We start from the raw sequence: 21417 nt of genomic DNA, 5'->3' as shown, positions 1-21417 counted from the left end.
ATTTGGACAAATAAACCAAGCTATGCCAAGCTACACAACTGTCCCCATTCTGTCTGTGGAAAGTTCTAGAATCGCATGACCAGGCTAGCTGAGTGCTCACTTGTTTAAATGTGAGGCTACTCTTTACACAAGCCCTTTGGATTGTTTGGTTTAGAGACCACCTGGAACTTTTCAGCCTTTTCACTTTGTGATACTGGACTTCTAGAACTCAGCTTGGAGAAAGCAACTACTACAAGATGGCCACAAGGCATCAAGGGTGACATCCAGTGGTCAAAGGCAGACGTAGCTTTCACACGTTAAAGATGGCCTTCCACAGATGCCCACTGTACACAGGGGTATATTATGATTAAGCTTATTAGGGAGTATTGCTCAGAATGTCAAAACAGGTTTCCTGACGTGCAGGCAGTTCACTTACAGCTTGATCCATGCTGATAAAAGCACCAATAAAAATAGAAGCAACACACAAAGCAAGGTCAATAAAAGACAAAAGCAATTCCATCTGACAATGCACCAAGTTCTCAACATGATGGCAGCATGCAGTGCCCATGTAACAAAAAAGGAAAGCAAGGAAGGTGGTGCTCTGTTTATCACAACTTAACACACTAGCAAAAAAAAACAAAAAAAAAAACAGTTTTTACAGTTTCTACTTCAGCAGAAAAATTAATTTACACCTCTCAGGGAGACTAACTGAACATGGGGCATTTCCAGGCCGCAGGCATGTAAACGCAACTCTACAGACACCCACAAACCAGCAGGTTTATTTCCTTTCGTGAATTTTATTGGAACATTTTCAAACTTGTAATACATTATATGCTACATTCATAAAAAAATGAAGTAATTAGCATTTTTTTCCTCTTTTTTTTAAATCCGTTTTCTTTCAACAGGCTATAGCGTTAATCCCATCACTAAAGCTGCTCGCATAGGTTGTGAAAAAAGTAAGAATGAAGCCACTCTAACCTGGTATGTATTCACGGAAATGCAACCCCCCGCCCCCGCCCACGTTACATAAAGATCAAGTTTTCAGCAATAATCATCCTTTCACAAACCAGCGCCAAGTACAAGCAGCTACATGCTTTTTCTCCGACAGGTGTGGGAATAAAGAGTGGGAGAGAATAGATTGAATTGGAGGGAATAATAATAAAAAAAGAAAGACATTAAAGAAGCACAGGAGTCCTAAAAATGTGGAATTTTATAGTTGGTTGTTTTTTTTGTAGATTTTTTTCTTCACTCTTTTTTTTTTTTTTGTACATGGTGGCCTGAGAGGACTAAAGCGTCAGTCAGGCATGTGGTCTCTTCAGCCGTAGAGGTCATCATCGTTGTCCTCGTTGAACACGGTGCCGCCGCCGCCTCCTGATGAGCCCTGGCTTGGTCCACTGCCACTCTGGTTGCTGGAGGGGAATCTGAAGACGGGGAGGGCACAGGGTGGTGGTGGTGGGGTTAAAGCCAAATCTATTTTTGAAACTTAAAAATGCTCATTTCTAGTGACTATTATCCAGAATCAGTCAGCAGACTGAAGCTACAAACTAGATTGATGCATAGTACATTAGTTGCCATCATAACCATAACTTAAAATGACACGTTCTATGAGAGTCAGGCATGGAGGGGAAAGTATGTGGAAAGGCTTGTGATTTGGTTATAGCCTCTCATCTTCTGTTAATTATACCATTATGTGAATCCTGTTAATATACACTCTTAAAACTTGCGTTGTTTTTTTGAACACATCTCGGTGTCCAGATAGAGACAACACATGTTTTAAGAGTGCACAGACCCAATAATACTTGTGGCCCATTTGTCTGCATTACTCTGAAAAGTTGTGAATTGGACAGCAGGTTATGAGCTGCTTACCTGAAGCTGCCGAATCCTCTGCTCTGCTGCAGCGTCTGTGCAAACATCTCGTACTTGCGGATGTCGTTGTCACTGACGGAGCGACGAGCAAAGCGCATGGCCTCCTCAAAGTGGTCTTTTCGGATCTCAGGAACGGGGTCATCTTCCTCCACCTCCTGAGGGCACAAACCAGGGTCCACCTTTAATTTGTACTGACTGAAACCACAAACTCATAGGCTCTCTCTATTACTACTGTGCTCAAGTCCTCAAAGGTAAAAGGAACATTACCAGAGCACCCTATTGTGTTCGCAATTGATCGTTCGCAAGCCCCGCCCATCGAACGCAGATGAGCCAATGGCAGTCCAGTAGCTATGCACAGGCAGACACTCCGACAACTTTCAGTTCACTGCACCATAGAAATGCATTAGGAGCCATGATTTTTGTCAGGTTTTGTAGTGACGCAAGTTGATAAGGACGGCCAAACGACGTGTGGGATTAACACAACACCGATACACAGAAATTAAGCTTTCTGTAATTATGTCAAATTAGATTAAATTCTCTCCTCCCAGCTCTCCCCTATTTTAAGCAAAGGGTTACTCCTTAGCAAACCATAACGAAACAGTGCTTCACCACATCTGTGGATTAAGCCACACAGTCAACTCCATGTAAGTAAGATAAACAAGGATGTTTATTGTTCTCAGCATTGTGTATAATATGATTGTCACTTGGAGGAGACTTGTAAATAACCAACGTTTGCATAGTTAGCTAACCACTGCTAATGTGCTAGCATGATCACGTCAGAAAAGCCTGGGGCTGTGCACAGTAGTGTAACATTTATTCACCATAAATTAATAAAGTTGAAGTCACTCTGCCACGTAGACTATGTTTCCGTTTATTTGCAGTACCATGTTCCTTACATGACATGACCCAGTGTCCTTGTAACAAGCATGCAAGTCTATCTAGCACAGCTAATATTAATATCAGTGAATTACACTCGCCTCCCGTCTAAGTTTGTCACCCAACGAAGCTAGATACATGTGTCTCCGTCATACTGGAGTCTTTCGACAGATTCTAAATGAAATCAGGTCCTTGGCTCTCTAAAAGAGCCTCTTGGGCTGTAACTTAGACAGTGTTACAGCTACCATTGAAGTTCTAGTCAACTAGTCGAATATCTGGATAACTTTACATCACTAGTCCTATCCCCATTATCATCACACATGCACAAGGCTTCACAAGTTTCCTGATACATTTAACATTTACTATGGTATCATGGCCAGCTCTGCTAGTAACTGTTCGTGGACACGGTCAAGATTTTCGAATATTGAAAATGGTTAATATAAACACCCATACTTGCTTACTGATTGACAGAGTACATAATGCAGACTTAAAATGAAGTGGTTGAAGCACAAGTCTTTGATAACTGAATAAAGTTCTCACCATGGCTGAGGGGTTGGTCTGCCTTTCGCGTTCCCTTCTGATCTCATTCTCGATGGACTCCCTGATGGCCAGTTTGCAGGCCCGCTGGCAGATCTCGGTCAAGTCAGCTCCAGAGAAGCCGTTGGTCATCTTGGCCAGGAACTCCAGGTCCACTTCCTACAGTGGGGAAAAACAGGCCACAGACACATCAGCTACAGTCGCACTGCTCTGATTTTTCCATTGTTATATGGTCATGGAGATATGAAAGTCTGAAGTAGCATTAGTAACATTTTCAGAAATCTCATACATAGACATGAAAACATAATAATGATAATAAAATAAATATACATTTTATATATACAAAACAAGAACAGAGCCTTGAAGCTCACCAATGGTTTTTAAAATCAACTCATGCCTGTCTACTTAATATAGTCCTAATACTTCAACAAGACTATAGTCAGTATAAAGAAGGTCTGACCTTGGCAATGGGAGACTTCCTGAGGTTGGCCTTGAGGATGTTCATGCGGGACTTCTCATCGGGCAGGGGGATGTAGATGAGCTGATCCAGACGACCGGGCCTGAGGATGGCTGGGTCGATGATGTCGGGCCTGTTGGTGGCACCAATGATGAAGACGTTCTTCTTGCTGGACATGCCGTCCATCTCTGTCAGGATCTGGTTGATGACTCGGTCAGCGGCTCCGCCACCATCGCCCACGTTGCCACCACGGGCCTTGGCGATGGAGTCCAACTCGTCAAAGAAGAGCACGCATGGAGCAGCCTGACGAGCCTGGAATTGAAGGCAAATGGAACGGGCAGTCAAATATCTGCAAACAACTATTGCGCTGTCTAAAGGCAAGTGTCGGAAGACATTTCAGGAACCTAAACTAATCTCATTTGTATGTGGCTGAAAAAAAAAAAATGTGGACCAAGAGTTTCAATCTACTACTTAAGTAAATTTTGTGAATGAAGTAAGTAAATGAATGCGAGATAAATGTGAAGTAAATCAGGGTTCCCACTTTAAGTCAGATGTAAAATTCCATGACTTTTCCCTGACGACAAACCTGATTTCCCTGATTTTCTATGTCTGGAATGGACTTTAGACAATTTCCAAGATATTCCAGAAATTCCATGACCCGTGGGAACCCGGAGTAAATGAAAATAGATAACTCAACCCAGGTTTAACACCTGGCTGATCCTGGGCCATTGTTCTGAAATCTTACCTTGTCGAAGATCTCACGGACGTTGGCCTCAGACTCTCCGAACCACATGGTGAGCAGCTCTGGGCCTTTGATGGAGATGAAGTTGGCCTGGCACTCGTTGGCGATGGCTTTAGCCAGGAGTGTCTTACCACAACCTGGTGGTCCATAGAACAGCACACCCTTGGATGGGGTCATGCCAAACTTGAGGAATTTGTCGGGATGCTCCACTGGGTACTGAGGAAAAACAAGGAAACACGTCAGTGAGGATTCTTAGGTAATACATCAATCCCATTCATCGTTATGGTCAGGGCAAGTTTGTATACCTATATTATATACTATATTATAGTATATTATAGTTAGTGTTCTGTACCTGCACAAGCTCCTGCAGCTCCCTCTTGACGTCATCCAGACCTCCGATGTCCTCCCAGGTGATGTTGGGCACCTCCACCACAGTCTCACGCAGGGCAGATGGGTTGCTCTGGCTCAGGGCCCACTGAAAGACCACGCAGACAGGAGACATGAGAGGGCAAGTCGACACTTAAAAAGGATCTTGCTATTGAACCTGGTTTGTGTACTCATTTGAATTAACGTTGTATGCACTACTTTATGCTATTCCAGTTTGTATGGTGACGTTTACCACTAATAGCCATGATCGAAGGCAGATTCACTAGTCCGCCATGAAATTCGAGTTGTGCCTGCTGTATATAAATAATGCATACTGAATAATAACAAAAAACAAATCCCACGCCCACTTACTCTGAAGTCATCCATGGTGACGGCCAGTGAGTTCATGACTTCAGCGTCAATGGTCTCGTCCTCCAGGTCAATGAGGTCCATCTTCTTTCTGATGGCCTGCAGGGCAGCCTCGGAGCAGAGGGCAGCCAGATCAGCACCCACGTGCCCATGGGTCTCATTGGCAACCTAAGGAAACAGAGGAGAAGAGAGAGTCGGTCAATTCAACGTTTCAGTATATCCAATCCAAGAGCTGTTTCTTCGTATCGAGTCTCAGCTATGCCCTTTTGCTGTGAACCATACCTGCTCGAGGTCAACATCATCAGCCAGCTTCATGTTCTTGGTATGAATCTGGAGAATCTCAAGTCTGCCTGTAGCGTCTGGAATGCCGATGTCCACCTCTCTGTCAAAGCGACCTGGGATTTAAAAGAGACAAGTTATGACACCCAGGCCCTCAATATGATTTTAGTAAAGGTTAATCATTTCTGGTGAAAAACAGCACCAATTTGCAAATTCATGGCTACCAACTGAACTACCGATAGGACTTACCGAATCTCCTGAGGGCCGGGTCAATGCTGTTGGGTCTGTTGGTGGCAGCCATGACGATGACATGAGCCCTCTGCTTCAGGCCGTCCATCAGGGTCAGCAGCTGAGACACAATGCGCCTCTCCACCTCACCATGGGTCTGCAAGGACACCGGGCGAACTCTGGTTACAACTCACAAAAACTACTTGCAATATGAGATGAGACTTCTAAAAAGGTGTGAAATGCACTGATGAACACCAAGACTCCAATATAAACCTGTAAGCTTTGAAATGCTGACAGTACTGATGTTTAGATCAGTCAATTTCAATACACGTGCCTAATACACATTGTGAGAAGCACAGTCACATGGGATTATTCTGTTAATAATTTGAAAGACCAAAGTAATAAAATAAGAGCCAGGTCACATGCTGAATGTTTACAAGTATGGCTAGTGCACTACACACACAAACACTTTAGTTAAAAACCAGACAGACACAAGTCCTGCCGTTCCATCAGAAATTCAGTTCCTTCCAGCAATGGCACTTGAAACCCTGTGCACGGTCACAGAATTCCATTACAGATGCAATTAAAATGTTAAGCAGCAAAGTCCCCAGGGAGGGATGGAGGTTCCTGATCTGAATGGATGTAACTAAGGCCAGAGCACAATGTACTCACCTTCTCCCTCTTGGGGGCAATGGCATCGAGCTCATCAATGAAGATGATGGCAGGGGCGTTCTTCTCGGCCTCCTCGAAGGCTTTCCTCAGGTTGCTCTCAGACTCACCGGCCAGTTTGCTCATGATCTCAGGGCCTGGGTCACATAGAAAGTGGTGGCAAGAGATGAGATTTGACCTCTAGCCAAAGAACTCCGTGAAACTACTCTCTTCACACATATTCATTTTTCTATGACAAAGTTAGTAGACTCACCGATTAAATACTCAAGTGTGAATCTGATCCCATACTACGCAGATGCTTATGACCTCACAACACATTCTAATTACCGCAACTGTATTGCGTTAATCTGCTGGATAATCAACATGGACATACTACTATCCAGGTCAACCTAGCAGGGTGAGTACCATGGATGAAACGGACTATAAAAAGCACGCTACAGAACTGGCATCTGGGAAAGCTTAAAACCCAGTATGCTAAGCAAGACTCAAGGGTGCTTGGGTGACACCTAGCTGTCAGAGGGGAGCAGTTCAAGTTGCAGAGGAAAACCAGAGAAATGGAAATGGCATGCTACACCATGTGTCTCTAATAAGGCGAAGGTGATCTGCAGGACTTTCACGTGCAGCTAAAGAAACACGAGCTAGCCTTTGTCCTCCTCAGCAAGAAACAAGAGGAGTATCGCTTGCAAGGAGAGCATGCTGCATGGGACGATGAAAAAATGCAGAAACATGAGAAAAGGATGATCCAAGATGTGTCATGAGGAATAGCAGGGAAAATCTATCACAACATCATATTTTAAAGTAATTTAGTTACACAAGCTTACACATCGGGCCGGTGCTTAAGGTTGCATAATGATGATTTTGCCCTCTCCAGCCCTACAGCTAGACTAGGAATTACTTTACACTGTAAGGTGATCAGCCATCAGCACTGGAGTTATGGAGCGTAAAGGTCAGCTGGACAGCAATCAATTCTAAGGACTCTGTAAGTCATAGAACTGCTTTATGTGAGGCCCCATTTTTGAATTTAGAATATTATTCAATTTCATTTAGAACACTTTCTAAAAGGAAACTCAATCCACACTACCAAGCAAGTCCTTTTCTATTATACAAAGTAATGGGGTGACAATGACATTCAGGTCAAGGACTGATACGCCATTTAATTCCAAATCAACCTCCATGAATTGTTCTGAAGGGTTCTCACCATTGATGAGGAAGAAGAAAGCTCCAGTTTCGTTAGCGACAGCACGGGCGATCAGAGTTTTTCCAGTTCCAGGAGGTCCATACAGCAGAATGCCACGAGGAGGCTGATGCACACAAAGAGCATGGTTACAGCTTCACGTTGTAGTACCGTTTAATTTAACGGCCCATATCCTACCAAAGTGTTCTCTCCTCACCTTCACGCCTATGGCCTTGAACAGGGCAGGGTGTCTGAGAGGGAGCTCAACCATCTCTTTGATTTGAGCCAACTGCTTACGGACTCCTCCAATGTCATCATAGCCGACCTCATTGAGAGACTCCTCCTCATCCTACAGGAAACCAAGAAACAGAAACCCGATCACGATCATGTCTCTCCAATAGAAGCACTACTCCAAACCAAAATGAAAATATGTCTGCCTGTAATTCTGCCTGTACCAGCAATACATATTGATCAGTATAAAATTACACGCCATCCATGTCTGGGTGTTGCTGGGGCCATAATACAGTACTTATTGATCTTGAGTCAGGGCCTCTGCTTCCGAGCAAAGCTAAGGCTTCACTTAAAAACCTCTCCAGCTACTCTAAAAGCTATGATTGAAACCACCTCGAGCTGTGGATGTTTCCCAACAGCATACCTCACGCTTGATGGGCTCCCCCTCGCAGTGGATGACCGTGTCGGGGGCCACGATGCAGTAAGGACTGGGGTCCGTCTCCACCACTTTGAATTCTACTGCACGCATACCACCCCTGACCAGGAAAATGTCACCTGAAGAATAAAACATGTTTATGAGCATTTCAGAGGAATGCTAACATTCGAGTACACCAAATAAAACTTCAAGGCAGTAGTTCCTCGTCTTATAAAGCCTTTTACCTTTACGGATGGGCCGGTAGGCCTCAAGAAAATATGGCTTCAGGTACACCTCAAACAAGTTGCCAGTGATGCCTTCAACTGTGTCATCAATGGGCAAGACATGGATACGCTTTCCATACTTGACATCTGGACAGGGCTGGATGCTATGGACAACAAAGGTAGATACCACGTAAAAGACTACACCAAAGGTTCTTTTTTTAATATCTTTTTTTAAGTGAAACATTAGAGCAACCAGTTTAGCAGTTTTTAAAAGTGCAATCCCAAATACCTGATGACGTCTCCCAGGCGGACCCTCAGGTTGTTACGGACCACCCTGTTCATGCGGACTTTCTCATCAGAGCAGGAGTCATCAGAGAGCACAATACACACCGTCTCCCTCCTCTTCTTGCCCTTGAGCAGCACAGTGTCTCCTCTGAAGAGCTGCAGTTCATCCATCTTAGCCTGCCAAGTGAAAAAAATAATATTTGAGTTGTCTGAAATAAATGACACACAATTAGTGTAAAACCACGTCACATAATTACAATAAAACCTGCTCCATTACAGAAATACCAACACTTTTTACCTGAGAAAGTGACACAACACTGTTGTCTTCATTGATGGATTCATCAACTATCAACCTGTTTGGTCTGTTCTTTTGCTTCAGGATCGCAGTGGATAGGTCATCATTTTTGGATCTGCATAGAGATTGGACACAAGTGTTCTTAGTCTTTTAGTGAATACCACAGTGTCATCTAACATATTTTAAACTCTTTTCTCCATTTCAATCAAAAATGGAGATGGCCATTAGACATATGGCCCGAAGACAGAAATATAATCAGTAGAACTTACTATAGAAAAAAATAATTCAATTAGCCAGTGTGTGATGAGACTAACTTTTTCGGCTCCTCCTACCAAAGCCCCACGGCTTGTTGGCCGCATCATACTAGTCTGAATTTACCAGGTTTACACGTGTAGCAAATGGAAACTTCTGGTAAATTGCTTAGTTGATATGCGAGGTAGATAGGAAACAAAAGAGAAACTGTAACTCTGACCGACGTCACATTCAGCGAACTTGGCAATCAACAACATAGCTAGGGTAGATAGACCTTTCACTAGGTTAAAATGGGATTAGTTTAATAATGTAATATTAATTTATATTTGCGGGTACTAATCGACTAGTTGCCATCTATTGTGTCATTTTTTCCTAAATTACCTGGATGTAAACGTATGAAAATTCTGATAGTTACAGAAATTCTAGTTCAACTAGTTATGACTAGCCATGCTAGCTAGCTTTACCTGTTCAAACAAAAGCTGAAATTACGCTTGGGTAGCTTCGTTAGTTAAGTTAGAGTTCAACTACCGTAGAAACACTAACCACAAGTTTTCGAACTCATAGCTGGTGACGGCAGGCAAATAAGTCAACAGTTACGATGTTGACGCCTATATTCTCCGTTTTATAACGCTTTGTGGTTAAGGTAAGCTAACTCAATAGCTAGCAATCGCCTGGTTATATGCCGAATGACACAGCAAATGCTTCTGACTAAACGGACTTGCTATCCGACTAGCTAGCTTTAAAGCTAATCAGTTAGCGGTAGCACGTTTAACCAGAGGGTTTGCCTATCTGCCTCTTGAATTAGATACGTTGTATCTGGGCTGGTTAACATCGTTGCAAATTAATGGTGGGCCATCAACCAGGACACCCATTTATCGCGAGGACTACGATGGCCACATATCTGATGTGCTGTCTGCGACTTGGGTTGGATGACAACATTGCTACACAAAAGCAGGGCAAATGATGTCGCCGTGAAATGGCCTACTCGTATGAGAGGAACGTTCAACTAACATAAGCTCAGAGCATAAATCAGAACGTCATATACTACTGGGCTAACGGTCATGGCTTAATTTCAATATAGAGATTAATTACACCCGGATAAAACGGTGCGTGTTATCAATTAATTAGGAAGCGTAATAACTGGCGCAGGACAGATCTTGTCAAACTCAGTTGATGCCGGTAGGCCAAACTTCCCCCCACGGAGAACGAGAATGACTCAGTATGCTTAGCTAAGTTAGCCGCTTAGCTAACAATGTTATTGGGAGCAGAACGACAGCTAAAGTAGACTAGCTAGGCTGAATGTGAGTTCTGATGTAAAAAAAAAATATTGAAAATGCTGTCGACGTACATCAATTGTCATTGCCAGGATTTAGCCATATTATATTCGTATGCCTTTCAATACCTAAACCCTGTTCCTGCTAACTGGTAAATTACCATGGTGAAATATCACTTGACTACTAATGCGTTCGGTACCGCGATATGCTAACATTAGCTGTTTAGCTAACGTAGTTGGGTTGCCCCTAGCTTGTCAGTTCGCTAGCTAGCTAACGCTGAAAATACGATGGACAGACGAACATAAATAGATAAATATTATTTTCTGGATACTCACTCTCCTCCCGAAGCCATGTTGCTTCTCCCGAATAACGATATAAATAAAATGTAACAATATACTTTAGCAACTCTCTTGATTGACCGACTGCAACCTTCACAATTCTTTCCTCTGCACTGAATTTCAAAACGTCAGCTTAGCTTGCTCGCATCAAAGCTGCGGAAAAGTATCAGTTCTCTTTCTGCTTCATGAGGCCAATCAGAGAGCGTTCCAAGTGATTCTCCTCCGCAATTGGTCAACTCACGTGAGCTATTGGCCAATTAAATAATTGTGATTTACAAAAAAATAAGAGTTGTCATTTCAAACAACGGCCATTGGTCAAACCACACTCAGTACCTGTCATGTTATCGTATTTTAGTAAGGCGGAACCCAAATCTACACGGATTGGTTCAGGAAATTCTGAATGTACTCTGGTTTCGTATGTAAGAAGATAATTTGCTGAAAAATGCGACATGGCTCCTCGCTATTGGCAATCCTACAGTTGCAGAAGCATAATATTTCCATAACCACAAATAGGTTATTACTTCTAATAGCAGACCATTCATATCATGACATTAATAAAAAATGAATAAAATTGTGTCTAATTAGAATATTCGAGTGTCTGGTGTCACAAAATCATTGATACAACATCCCGTTTAGACAACAAACATGTCATTGCAAATCGTGACAGCAGCATGGATTAGCCTACACTGAATTTTGTAAGTGACCTAGTTACCTGACATCCATACACAACAATTACATAAAAGTTCACTTTTATTTATTAAGTAGGCTATAAATACAAGTATGCTAAGAATAAAAAATAAAGGAAATGCATTCATTAGACAAATTACTGAGGTCTTTTTTACTGAAATGTTTTTTTTTTTAAACTCCTCTCCTGTGAAAAGCATCTTCCATCATCTTATTCAGGTCACTGATGTCAAAACATAAACTGATATCAGGGAATGTTTGAAGATAAAGAGGCAGGTTTCTGAAAGTAAGTTCAAAAAGAAAATTACCATTGTTTAATCAGAATATGAATCAAATTAGTCATTAATCATATAATCTACATTTTCCCAACTTTACAATAAACTAGGATGTAAACAAGATTTTGGAATCTAGAACAGTACAAGACTACTCATGGTAGCAAAATACACTAGACACAAATTAAATATGTCCAACACATAATATTACCCAGAGGAAAATGCCTCAGCTGATATGTGTGACTCTCTCCAACACGCTATGGCTTCTTCCTGACGCCCAAGCCTCCGGTACACCTCCACCAGTCCAAACTTTATCATCTGTAAATCTAAGGGTACATGAGGGATGACAGTGATTCATTTGTCAACTCAACGAACATTGTTTTTGGGTAACCATGAACTACAACAATAAAAAGCCTCATAACAAGAGATGTATACTATAAATGTAGACTATAAATCACTATATAATAAGGTTTCTGCTCTTCATGTGTTACAGAAAGGTGGGCAGGGTTCTAATAATGCAAACGCCATGGATTAAATGACCAGGGAGTACACATTTTGATCAAATATATCCCTTCTTGTGCTGTTCTGCTATATGAGTAAAGTCAGTACACATACATCTATAAAAGACAGGTAACAGGGGCACTGCTGGTATCCCTGAATACACTGAATTGCATTCCACACTGAAGTGCATTCCAGTCAGTATACAACACGAAGGGCATTGCAATTTATAAAACTGTTCATGGCATACGTTTTGTTACTGAATACATTCAGAAAAGTGTTAGTTAATATATCATATTTAACAATAATTGCAATTGCCCTTAGGTTGTCGAAGCCAGATGTAACATTTGGGAGGAAGGTAACCCCTGACCAGTTAATTCTTGATTGTATGAGCCCTTCTGAAGCTGATCCCTCAGGGTTTCTCTCATAAATGTATGTGTATTGATGTATAACACATGGCACCAAAGATAATAAATAAGACAATAAAGAAGTTGCAAAGCTACTATTTCAGTTAAAATGTGATCGATGTGCAGGGGGAAAAGTGATCAAGTACCTGTTATGGACTGAAGGCTAAGCTTCAGGTCCCGTAATGCTTCCTTTAACTGGCCCCTCTCCATAAAGCTGACCCCTCTGCCAGCAAGAGCCAGGCCCCGTAGTCTCTGCAAAGTCTTCATCTTAACCTCCCAGTCTCTGTGGTTTCCAACCACTATATATTTTATATATATATATAAAAAATCAATTTTCAAACAAAATGAAAAACAGGAGGAATATTCAGATCATGAAGCATATATACAGGAACACTAACCTGTACTTTTAAGGGACACTTTGGCCAGCCAGTTTAGGGATCTAAAACAAAATATAAATTTTTCATGTCTTAAAACTAGTGGGTATATTAAACACTCTTATTATTTATTTTGAGCAGTCAATCCTTTCAGTTGATCCGAAAACCAGAAAGTGACTTTGAATATAGTTTAGCTTCTAATTCTTACCTTGTGAAACTGGACACTGATTCTTTGGTGTCTTTCATCTTACAGTAGGCCAGGCCCTGAAGGTAGTGGGCAGCTGCAGCCCATAACACATTCTCTAGTCTTTCATGCTTCACGGATTTTGAGGGTCCCTCAATGGAGAAAAGCAAATGCTCCTCTGATAGATCGAATAGTAATTTCTCCGGAATCAGATTCATGGTCTTAGTGATGACATCTTCACAGACTGTAATGGCATCCCACATCCTTTTGGCCCTCAGCAAGGTAAATGCAGCCTCAAGGTATACAACAGCGACTCTTAGAAATGACACATCACCCTCTGTAAGCACCTGTAAGCGTTATTTGATCATGAGTATATTTGATATATATATATATATATATATATATACACACACACCGGTATATGTATGTATGTATTCCTAGTAACATTTGCCATTTGAAACTTAATTATTTGATAGGTCAATTCTTCAGCACAAAGCATTTCGTTTTTTATACTTTGCATTTTGTTTACATTATGTCTTGCAGGCTGTGTGATATCTGACTGCAGTGATGACATCAGATCCAGATAAAGTTCAACTGCCTCTGAGATTCTGAAGAACATAAACAGGAAGTTTAATGTACACAAATTCTTAAGGGCACTTCACGATACATCTCTGCTTTGCCCAGCAGGCTTGTGCAAAATTCAGAATTGAATTTCTTGAATTTGAATTGAGGTCAAAAACAGGATGTAGAATTACAATTCGAATTTGAATTAAAGGAAGTAGAATTGAAATTCAATGAAATTTATATGCATAATTTAAAGCGACACCAAAGAGTTTTTTGTACCTTAAAATAATGTTTCCAAAATTGTTTCAGTGGTTCATCAACTCGTAATTGAGTGAACAGCACTTTCTGCATTCGCTTCGCGGCCCTCTATCGGCTATAACCGCACTATGTAAGTTTGCCGGATTGGGTAGCGGATCTGTAGTTCGATGGAATGAGACATGAGAAACTACAAATTTGACTTGCATCTGATGTCGCAATGCATCCTACTTTCATAAAATCATGCAACATATTCTACATTGTCTGTGGACATTGTTATTTGCAAAGCTGGTGCTGGATAAACAAATAGTGTGTGCGACAGAGGAAAAGTTCTTTGGTGTTGCTTTAAGGGTAGTCTTTAACAATGAAGCTTCACAGTATGTCAGATTTGATTGAATCAAACACACAACTTATAACTTAAAACAGTAACAAATTACATTTCCACACTGTAAAACATAGCTTTCCTTACTTGTTCTAGTACTTACTACAATGTTCTAGTAAATAGAATTCAGTTTTTGTCATTTGTGAAGATTACTTGCGTAAAATGAGTGTTAATTTTGAAAACAATCAAGTAAAGTAAACTATACTTGAATTGCTGAAGTTTGTGCTACACTGTAAAATTAGTTTGTTAACCTTACTTATAGTTAACCTTACTTTTTAAAAGCATGCAAACCGATTGCCCTTGCAATTCCTATTCCAGATTAGTCTATAATTTCAAGTTGTGCAAACAAATGCTCACTTAGTGTAGTGCACTTACACTACTCAGAATTCCAATTTCAACTAACTTGGTCATTACAAGTAAAGTATACTGTATGTTTATTGAAGTTGTGCTAACTAATGTCACAGTTCAGCTAACTAATATAACATTTCCCACAATGCATTTCCAGAATGCCACAGCCCAGCCTACATATTTTCTTAAAGGGATCACATATTAACTCATTGAGTGCCTTCCCATGCGTTGAGTGCCAAAAACAAAACGCACAATCTGGACATTTTATCATAACTGGGTTGCCGCTTTGGGTCGAATCAGTGACGCATGCACGTCAGGTCAAAACCAGGCCATTTTCGTGGGTCTATCACTAGGTGGCAGCTTTACTGTCTATGGGTGGCAGTCTCGCCAGGTCTCCTGATCACTTCCCGGAAAGTTCACACAAGTAAGTAATAGGCAACACTTCATATTTCATGAAAGACGTTATATCTCCATTTCTAGAAAAAAACAGCGATTTTGGTGAAAACTAGCCACTGTTTAGCTTGGGATTTCTCAGGAACAGAGGCGTGTAGAAATACACGGTTTGCACCCACCGAGAGCTTAAAGTCTCACCTTTTAATCGAGCTATTGCATGTGTTCATAACTATAACACAGAATATGCGGTCATAAATCATCAACAATGGTCTAGATTGCTGGCACTCTAGGACAAAGCTCCTGAAAACAGCTTGGCATTCAATGAGTTAATCTTTACTGAAATTCAATCTTAAAGAAACCATATGTAAGATTGTGCCCAAAACTGGTACTGCAATCACTTTCAAATTACTGTAGAGCGATGTATCCCCTCCCCCTTCCCCCTGACTTGAGGTTGCCAACCTGGATGCCAAAACAGTACTGACTTTGTGATTAGTAGATAGGTGGAGGGTGGCGCATCAGGCCAAAATACAACATGACACGACAAAACACAACATCAACATCAGTTGAGGGTTGCAACTTCACTTTTTAAATGACAATATCCTGGCCGGACTTCTGTTGTCAGTGATATAAGTATTTGAAATGAACATGATTTCTTAATGTCTAGTGACATATCAGGGCCATTTTAGGATTAATTGAAATACATTTCTTACATACGGTTCCTTTAAGTTACAATATATAACAAAGTGACAGTGACGCTAAAGGCTATACTGTTGTTGTGCAATTTATGTGTAATTCACGTTCATACATCACCCCATCAAGTAGATGACTATCCGAAATACATCCTGTGAGTAGAACTAGTGCTGACAAAGTTGTAAACAGACACAGATCTGTAACCAGACACAGATCTGTAACCGGAAACCATACATACAGGTACCCTGTCTCTGCTTAATTACTGATGCTGAGCAAATGTGAGTTTGATTAGTGCTTTCATGGGAGAACCCCTTGGAAACTTATGTTGCTGCTGTAAATGGTGGTGTTAGTGGCTAGCCCCCTCTTCTGCTTAGTGAGGTTCCACCTTCACTACTCTCAAAATTTTTTTGATCATATTCAATGAAACCGACAACATTGCTTCGACAGAACAACATAAATCAGCCGGTTTAAAAAAAAAAACGCACTTCTACCTCCACCTAGAGCCAAATTCCACAGCTCCCGGTTCTTCTGGTCCAATCAGAGCAGGGCTGTGTGAGATCTGACTGTCAATTACAGTCTGGTGCAGTCTGGTGCACACTGACGAGCACAAACTCGATGAGGGGATGCTCGATGGTAGTGGGGGAGGGGAATGAGAATTGTAAACATTCAGAATTTTGGCTAAGTCCCCTCAATCTGTCAGACTTGCCTACTGCAGCTTTAAGTAAGGTTAACTAACTAACTTCAGTGTAGCCAAACTTCAGCAATTCAATTATAGTTTACTTGATTTAAATGATCATGTTTACTTTTCCACCTCAACATTAAATTACACTCATTTTAGGCAAGTAATCTCAAAAGGTAAAATAAACATAATTAAAAAAAACTGATACTAACTAAACATTTTAAGTAAGAATAGCTATTACATTTTACAGTGCAAAGTAACCAAACTGAGTTATAATAACTAAACATTTTAAGTAAGAATAGCTATTAAATTTTACAGTGCAAAGTAGCCTTCCCAAAACTGAATGTATGTGAGATTCAACATATTCTTTCTGTTGTGTGACTGTGGAATTGTTTTGAATTGCCATGAATTCCAATTCAAATTCAAATTCAACCTCCTGTGGGGTGGAGCCAATTCAATTCAAATTCCAATTCATGAATTGAATGGAGACCCATTCTAAAATTAGGACATTTTGCACAAGCCTGTTGCCCAGATGCTTTAAAACCCACCTGTCATGCAGAACACATGTGTATGCCAGACAGTGCAAGATCAGCTGAGTAGCGGGCACTGCCAAAACAGAATCCATACATGTGCTGCTAAGTAGCACATCTGGAGAGATCACCATCACCCCAGTATTGTCCATTGGTTCCTCTGCATGCTGAACCAGGGCCTAGGATAGCACAAGAGAAGGAGGCCCCATTGTTTTACGGTTTCCTAACACCTGGTGTGCGGTCAATAAGCACCATGGCCTGAAATTGGAGAGCGACACCAACACCTCCAGTAAAGTTGGGTCACTTACCGAGTGGAGCAAGCGCAGGGCCTCAATTTCAGCCTGGGTGTTCTTTAACTGCCTATACACCAGTGCACTCTGGTAAAGTGCACTATGGCAGCCAAAATCCACTTCCAGAGCCTTTCTGTAAGACTGTAGAGCGCTCTGAGGCTGGTTCTAAATAGAATCAAATTTCATATATGATCATAATGCCATTTTATTTAATTATACATACCATCTTTATCAACACCAAAACCACCATCACTGTTAACAACAACAATAGCTACAATGATAATCTTATATTAAGAACTTATGAAATCGATGGCCCTAAAGCCTGTCTTACCAGCTTGGCAAAGGCAAATCCAGTAAGTGTATGGACCTGGGCCAGGAGAGCCCTGGGGGCAGGCAAGGACATGGCTTCGAGAAAAGCCACAAGAGCTGCAGAGTAGTTTTCTTGCTTCAGGCTTTCCAAACCTAAGAGATAAGGTACAACTCTGTTTCATAGCCAAACAGAAACACTTTTACATATGTTTCAGTAGTTGTTCTACATCTATCTATTAATGACAGAAACGTCTGTGTCTGTGTTTGTGTGTTATTTGCATTTCTGTCGAACCGTTCATCCGATTGATTTCAAACTTGCCAGGTGTCTTGCTACTTAGTACACAAAAAAGTAAACATTTTGTAAGCTATCCAGTGGCTATTCAAAATGACATAAAAATGTTGTGTAATGAACTGACACTTGAATATCCCAGGCTGCTTTGGACTGCCTTTGGACTTTGATTCAACAAATGACAATTTCGACTGCAAGGTCCCAAGCTTGGTCCAGAATTTGAAGACGGCTTCAGAATGTAACACATGAAAAGCATGCCCAACTATAGACAACAAGTGGCAGACAGACCGTGATGTCACTTATAGGCTACCAGAGAGACTGCAAATTTCATATGATAATGCATCATTCCACAAAATAGTTTGTTTTCTCCATCATCAAGTTATCAATTAGGTTAAACATATACAATATAGTCTTAACTCCAAACAGAGGTGCATGAAAATTTGGCAAACATATTTTCTTTGAACAGTTCAATTTGAAAGATTTGGTCTAAACTTTCCATTGTAATGGTAATACTTTGTCCAGCTCACATTCAGCCCCACTGGATGTTCACGGAGAACTACCTCAGACTGTTTGTGATGCAAGCGTTTGCCAAAAGCTCAAGGCAAACAGAAACCTGTTTGCCAACGTTTGCATACGTTCTCCTATGTTTGTGAGTTTGCACGCCTGTCATTTTCATCTGAAAAAAATGTCACATGCAGCCACGTTTATATTGCAGGCCTACCTGCAGGCATGTAATTGGGCTACGGGAATAGCATGTCTGAACAGGCACTGCACTACTTTACTATATACTGTATCTACATAAGGCATATACTGTATACTGTACTGTGCAGGTACTGTACCCTCAACAAGGACAGTGCAGATTTGCAGGAGGTCTTTGAATTCTCTGGCTGTTATAGCAACTAGAATGTTGGAGTTCTCCTTGTCTGACAGCCTTAGCTTTTGTATTACTGCACGAAGATCCTGTGATGGAACTGTAACTTCTTCCTGAGGCAAAAACAAATGTTATGAGTCGTAACAGTAATAAATAACATTTGTTGGTTTATTTATTTAGCATTTTTTGTAAACATACAATGCCTTCATAGATCCAATAAATAATAAATGTACTTAAAATGATTGTTCTATTTCATTTTCTGCTGTGTATCTCACCAATATTCTGTACATGTGGTGAACTAGTATTTCTAATATTGCAGCTCAGAGCAACTAGGGCTTTGTGTTTTCAGTTTCTTACCACATTCCTATGAATGATGCATTGTTTTTTTCATAACCTAATTCTGTGTTAATTCATCAGTGCACAAAGACACGTTGCTACAAGATGAAATACCCCTGCAGTAATGCAAGTTTGTTAGTTTCATAAACGGTGCTCCACTGACCTAAAAGAAGCAAACATGAGTGCAAAGTGCCCAAGCGATGGTTCTCTAAGAAGTCAACCAAATGAGTTAGGTGACTTATATTCCTTTTTCACAGATTGGTTTCTCAGATAGATTCCTAATGTCATTTAAAGATGAACAGCATTATGAATGCATGTGAACTTTTTTCTGAGTGAACTTTTTCCTGACCTGAGTAACATCCCTCAGCATTTGGTGAATGCTCTTCATTTGACAGGAGGCCAACAACAGAGCCCACTGCACACACAACAAGTTGTGAAGGCAGGACAGATGAGCCATGTCGCTAAAGGATTTCAATGTGGCATGCCATAACATGACAGGGTCCCTGGTAAATGTCTGACAGCCAACAGCTTCATGAGCTGCAAAGGGAGACAATATACATCAAATAGTCTTTACAACAACCAACATTCTTTGCGGCGCTTACCACTGTAGCCAATGCAATCAGCACAACGGTGTGGGAGCCCTCATAGTCTGAACTTGAGGTTATGATTGGTGGCAATTTCTAGCACAAACTAGAACTTCACACATAGCCTACAATGCAGTATATCTCCATAGGCAGCTCATAGCTCACTAAGAGTTAGAAGACAACCCATTTAGAAGTAAATAAAAAACCAGGAAAATCACAAGGCCAGCCTATGGTTTGCTAATAACCCTTTACATACATACATACATTTATATACTGTAGGCCTACCTCTGAGAAGAGTATTTGTGAGATTATCTTGCACATCACTCAACGTGGACAAATTGAAAGAGAACACAAGAGTGTTGTAAGCAACAGTCAACTCAAGTTGAATCAGCTCTATGTCAGCAGGAACACCTGTGGAGAGTGAAAATAACATTATCTTCCGGTTTCGCTTATAATGGTTGAGCACCGTTCAGCACTGAAACTAGAAGTCAAAGTGTATTACAGATAGGCTACCTTGCATCATCTGGAGTAGTTTGACAGTCCCCATATGACACTTTTCCTTAGTGCCCTGCTGCTGATTCCCGCCGATTCGTCTGTCTGACAGCTTAAATAAAGTAAATTATATCGCAACACCATAACATAACGTTGTCATATTACATTTACAATAAGTAGCCTAGGCTACTTTGAACATGTTAGCTATGATCAATTTCGTTAACGTTACCACATAATAACGTTACCAGAGCCCGTCTTATTAGACATTCTCTGACGTTACCTTCCATTCTTTCACGAAGAAGTTGTTTTGCTGTGTCCATTTGTCTAAAAGACAAGCGTCCATATCTTCCAATTTGAGGCAATTCCCATTTAAATCCAATTAGACATTTTAGTTTCACCCCTTAAAAAGAAACAATCAAACATGAAAACAGTAGTTACAGAAGGAAAATCAAGTTTCCCTCTGTTTCCCTCTTCCAGCAGTCGCCTCAGCACCACTGGCTTTATGTAACATTACTGCCACCTGCTGATGTGGAGATGTGCTGCTTGAACAGAACACAATAAACAAACCGGGATTTCCCATAGACGGGATTTCCAAGCACCGTGATTTGCCTTTTCGCCATCAATGCCCCCTTTTCACGAGTATCTGGGACCTCCAAAGGAGGAGACGAAGTAACCTGACATCATTGCGACTCACACACTAGTCCAAAGTAGTTTGTAAAGCAAGCCTAGTAGCCTATTCTATTTGACCCTTAGGCCTATAAAAACGCTCAAAAACTACTTTTGTCGCAGGCCAATCCTAAATATCACATATCATTTTCCCTCTTCCCATACATCCGCAAATAGTTAAAAGTCAAAGTCAAAGTGAACTTTGTTGTCAATGAAATTGCGCTTCTCCACACTCCAATGTGCTGGTTTGTAACAAACAACATAACATAAAAAAGTAGTAGCAACAGGTAAGCTACCCAAAAACACAACATAGACAGACAGGCATTATTGCGTACACACAGACAAATACAGACAAGACAAAGTTTTGCAAGTATTGCATTTATAAAAAGAAAACATTTTCTTCATATAAACAATTAAGGTATGAGGGTAAAGTGTAAAGTGCTGATATGAAGTGTTTCTTGAGT

The 21417-nt window shown here is 40.9% G+C and overlaps 2 protein-coding genes across 4 annotated transcripts; both read right to left on the bottom strand.

Annotated features, from left to right (window-relative positions):
* Window positions 1–756: 756 nt before the first annotated feature.
* vcp (valosin containing protein) lies at window positions 757–11006 on the bottom strand. Of its 2 annotated transcripts, none has more exons than XM_076270977.1 (17): window positions 10854–11006; window positions 8996–9107; window positions 8702–8874; window positions 8434–8576; window positions 8198–8328; window positions 7760–7891; window positions 7567–7669; window positions 6372–6505; window positions 5721–5856; window positions 5475–5587; window positions 5196–5360; window positions 4810–4932; window positions 4461–4673; window positions 3719–4027; window positions 3262–3417; window positions 1846–1997; window positions 757–1400 (listed from the first exon to the last, which is right to left on the bottom strand). In XM_076270977.1, the coding sequence occupies exons 1-17, from the start codon at window positions 10868–10870 to the stop codon at window positions 1295–1297; spliced, it is 2418 nt and encodes an 805-aa protein (XP_076127092.1). In that variant the 5' UTR covers window positions 10871–11006; the 3' UTR covers window positions 757–1294. The 2 variants fall into 2 exon arrangements, with proteins under 2 accessions (XP_076127092.1, XP_076127091.1); XM_076270976.1 differs by having other exon boundaries at window positions 1846–2000; window positions 10854–11005.
* Window positions 11007–11588: 582 nt separating this feature from the next.
* Window positions 11589–20796, bottom strand: fancg (FA complementation group G). Of its 2 annotated transcripts, none has more exons than XM_076270412.1 (14): window positions 20568–20796; window positions 20309–20399; window positions 20081–20206; window positions 19561–19748; window positions 18844–18988; window positions 17738–17868; window positions 17425–17571; window positions 17135–17295; window positions 13691–13883; window positions 13300–13622; window positions 13116–13156; window positions 12864–13016; window positions 12024–12138; window positions 11589–11820 (listed from the first exon to the last, which is right to left on the bottom strand). In XM_076270412.1, the coding sequence occupies exons 1-14, from the start codon at window positions 20628–20630 to the stop codon at window positions 11715–11717; spliced, it is 1983 nt and encodes a 660-aa protein (XP_076126527.1). In that variant the 5' UTR covers window positions 20631–20796; the 3' UTR covers window positions 11589–11714. The 2 variants fall into 2 exon arrangements, with proteins under 2 accessions (XP_076126527.1, XP_076126528.1); XM_076270413.1 differs by having other exon boundaries at window positions 13805–13883; window positions 20568–20795.
* Window positions 20797–21417: the final 621 nt, after the last annotated feature.

This window comes from Alosa pseudoharengus, unplaced genomic scaffold, assembly GCF_046254945.1.
Source record: "Alosa pseudoharengus isolate Yale_2024_CS ecotype anadromous, Long Island Sound unplaced genomic scaffold, YU_APseudo_1.1 YU_APseudo_1.1_scf_6, whole genome shotgun sequence".
NCBI lineage: Eukaryota > Metazoa > Chordata > Actinopteri > Clupeiformes > Clupeidae > Alosa > Alosa pseudoharengus.
The sequence above is the reverse complement of the archived record's forward strand: the minus strand, read 5'-3'. Positions and strand labels throughout refer to the sequence as shown.

Coding starts and splice junctions, on each gene's coding strand:
- vcp (XM_076270976.1), bottom strand. Junction 8,577..8,701: donor CGCCTGGGAGACGTCATCAG/GTATTTGGGATT, acceptor TGTTGTCCATAG/CATCCAGCCCTGTCCAGATG. Junction 5,857..6,371: donor TTGCCCCCAAGAGGGAGAAG/GTGAGTACATTG, acceptor GTGTCCTTGCAG/ACCCATGGTGAGGTGGAGAG.
- fancg (XM_076270412.1), bottom strand. CDS start 20,630: ATGGACGCTTGTCTTTTAGACAAATGGACACAGCAAAACAACTTCTTC. Junction 20,207..20,308: donor ACTACTCCAGATGATGCAAG/GTAGCCTATCTG, acceptor CACTCTCCACAG/GTGTTCCTGCTGACATAGAG. Junction 17,572..17,737: donor GATTTGCCTTTGCCAAGCTG/GTAAGACAGGCT, acceptor GATTCTATTTAG/AACCAGCCTCAGAGCGCTCT.